The sequence below is a fragment of the Brassica napus genome, chromosome C7, assembly GCF_020379485.1.
Source record: "Brassica napus cultivar Da-Ae chromosome C7, Da-Ae, whole genome shotgun sequence".
NCBI lineage: Eukaryota > Viridiplantae > Streptophyta > Magnoliopsida > Brassicales > Brassicaceae > Brassica > Brassica napus.
Genome location: NC_063450.1, coordinates 48,490,827 through 48,493,687, shown reverse-complemented (window position 1 = coordinate 48,493,687; position 2,861 = coordinate 48,490,827). Strand labels below are relative to the sequence as shown.

Genomic DNA, 2,861 nt, shown 5'->3' with positions numbered 1-2,861 from the left:
TCTGACTTCTTTGTCTCGTAACTGCACATGAAAACAGATCACATAATATAACAAACATATAGAACATGAAACAACAGAAACATATCACATACTATAACATAAACCGGAAACATACATAATGAAACTTGAAATTAAACAGAAGAGCTAACAGAACAGAACATGTAACAAACAACAGAAACAGATCACATAATATAACATAAACCGGAAACATACATAATGAAACTTGAAATTAGTGGATTAAACATAGAGACTGTCAAGGAGTAAACATATAGAACATGAAATTAAACATAGATAAGTAACATGAGTTCACACTAAAGATTCAGCATCTCCGTAAGTAACTTCGTCTTTAGAGCATCTTCAAATTCAGAAAGTGGCTCTTTTTTGGAGATGAGACTGTCAAGCAATCCCATCTTCTTAAGCTCTTTTTTGATGGCCAGATTTCGTGTGCCAGTTTAACAATATCAGCCTCATTCTGACCACTTGTTTTCTGTCTTGTTGCAGCGGCATAGCATCCACAAAACTTGCAAACAAAATCATTCAGTTTCTGCCACCTTTGCTTGCACTGCATGGGCTCTGGCTTATCACCTCCACCCACCTTTGGACTAGCTCCATAGTAATCTGCAATACGTTTCCAGAAAGCTCCTGCTTTCTGCTCATTGCCCACAACAGGGTCCTTGCTGGTGTTTAACCATGCGCTAATCAGCACTAGATCATCGGAGGGACTCCATTTCTTTCTTCCTTTACGCTGTGTAGGAGAGTCTTCATAGAAGCTAGATGTTGCAGTTGCTTGAGTACTGAACAGAGGGAGTTGTGATGATCCGATATCCCCATCGAGTGGAAAACTCGCATAAGGAAAGGGAGTGTCTTGTTGTCTGTTCAACAGATCAACAAAATTGGAGGGTTGAGTATGTGGATTCGTTGAATCCATTTCGTAGAGGAAGAGAAGAGAGAAAGAGAGAAGCAATGTGTTTGAAGAAAGAGAGAAAGAGAGAAAGAGAGAAAGAGATTGTGTAAGAAGATGAAAAGAAAGAAAGAAAGCATACGGTTTTAATAAGAGCTTTGAGTTGAGTTGAATAGAGATGAGAAGACATGTTCCTAACTTATTTATTACCTAAGCAGACAAGCATTCATCACAACCATACATCACTACCATTCATCACACGAATTTCACTAACCACAACCTAACAAGCATTTATTAAGCTAAATACTATCCACACAAAATCAATTAAGAAATTTTTTTTTTACTGATATCAATTCTTGCAAACTTACCGAGACTCTGAAGAAGTGGTTGACTCTCGACCTCAAGGTCCCTGTCGTAATTAACAACGACAGTCTCACATTGTGTTTGCTTGTCGATGAACTGGATGTGTAACCTTGTTCACATCGCCCTCAACCCTGTCAAAATTATCGACACAAGAAGACTAAAACATCACTTAAAAGCTCACACTTCCCTCTCACTATTAACTTAAATAACGTGACTACAAAAGAGTTAGTTTGTTACCATTTTGTCTGGTAGAGACGAAGCCAATACAGAAATATGTTCCTTGGCGTCCTGTTGAATTGAAAACGATCATTAAAACAAAGTATACACATATCTAACCAGTAAACACAGAAAGAGTTAGAGCTAAAGGATCGTTGATCAAAGTCAGAATCTAGTTTCTTCCGAGAAAACAAAACTAACAGAAAAACTTTTCTTTTCTTCTTTCCTTGGAAACTAGATGATGAAACGAGAGAGATTGATTCGGTATTAATGCAAAATTAGTAGATTATGTCAACAACAAAAACTGAACCGAACAGTTTGATTTTGCATGTGAAGAAGAGAAACTGAAACATCACTTATCTGTGGATTTCGATCGCTCTTCTGAGGGAGACGAGAGAAGACGGAGGAACGCCCTGAGGAGCGAGAGACGGAGGATCGGTGGTGGAGACGGACAAGACGACAGAAGACGGAGGAGACGCCGTGAGGAGCGAGAGAAGACGGAGGAACGCCGTGAGAAGAGAAAGAGTCGTCGTACTTTTTGGGGAAACTCGATCGGTGGTGGGTTTCAATCCTTCCTCTGTCACGGAGAAGAGGAGAAGACGAGAGCGAAGACGGAGGATCGGTGGTGGAGGATCTTTGGTGGTTTCAATCGGTTTCGATCTTTTCTCACTCGTGACGGAGAACACGAAGAGAGGAAAGAGAGATGAAGAAGAGAAAACCAAAATGATTTTGGTGAAAACAAAAGAGAAAAAAAATATAGTTTACCTGAAATGCTGACACGTGGTTTGCAAAACTCTCTAATAATCGGTCACAAAGATCACCACTTAAGGATCGATAATCTATTTTTTCCTTCTTTTTTATTTAATTAAATGTTTTTAATACACTAAGAAACCCTTTAAGCCTTACCGATAAACATGGTCTAATGGCACAATTTTAAATTTCGCAAGAGTCCATTATTATAGAATATATAAATCATGGAGTATAAAACATTAAAGAGGGTTGGTTTTGGGCATATATCAATGAAAAATTGGCCTTCTAGTTGCTAGTTGCTGCAACTTGCTAGTAAAGCTGACTCTAAGTGAGAATGTAGATAGGATCGAAGTATAGAACTAAACTGAATTTTACTACAAGTAAAGAAAAATTTGATGAAGAACAAACTAGTTATGTTTATAATCTGATATGTTTTGTTAATAAATTGAACAAACTAAACCAAAGCCCAACCATAGTGCAGTTAATAATATATTAGTAGTAGTTTGAAATAAATCTTACTATAGTGCCTTTATTAAAGTAATTTTTTTATCGTAGATTTATATTCTGAAAGTGATTTTAACAATAAATTTAAACATTTTTAAACAAATTAAACAGATTCAAAACAAAATGA

At 37.0% G+C, this 2,861-nt stretch overlaps 1 protein-coding gene across 1 annotated transcript; it reads right to left on the bottom strand.

The window, feature by feature from the left end:
• Positions 1–346: 346 nt before the first annotated feature.
• LOC125590659 (glutathione S-transferase T3-like) lies at positions 347–928 on the bottom strand. The gene has a single exon (XM_048764329.1). The coding sequence runs from the start codon at positions 926–928 to the stop codon at positions 347–349; it is 582 nt and encodes a 193-aa protein (XP_048620286.1).
• Positions 929–2,861: the final 1,933 nt, after the last annotated feature.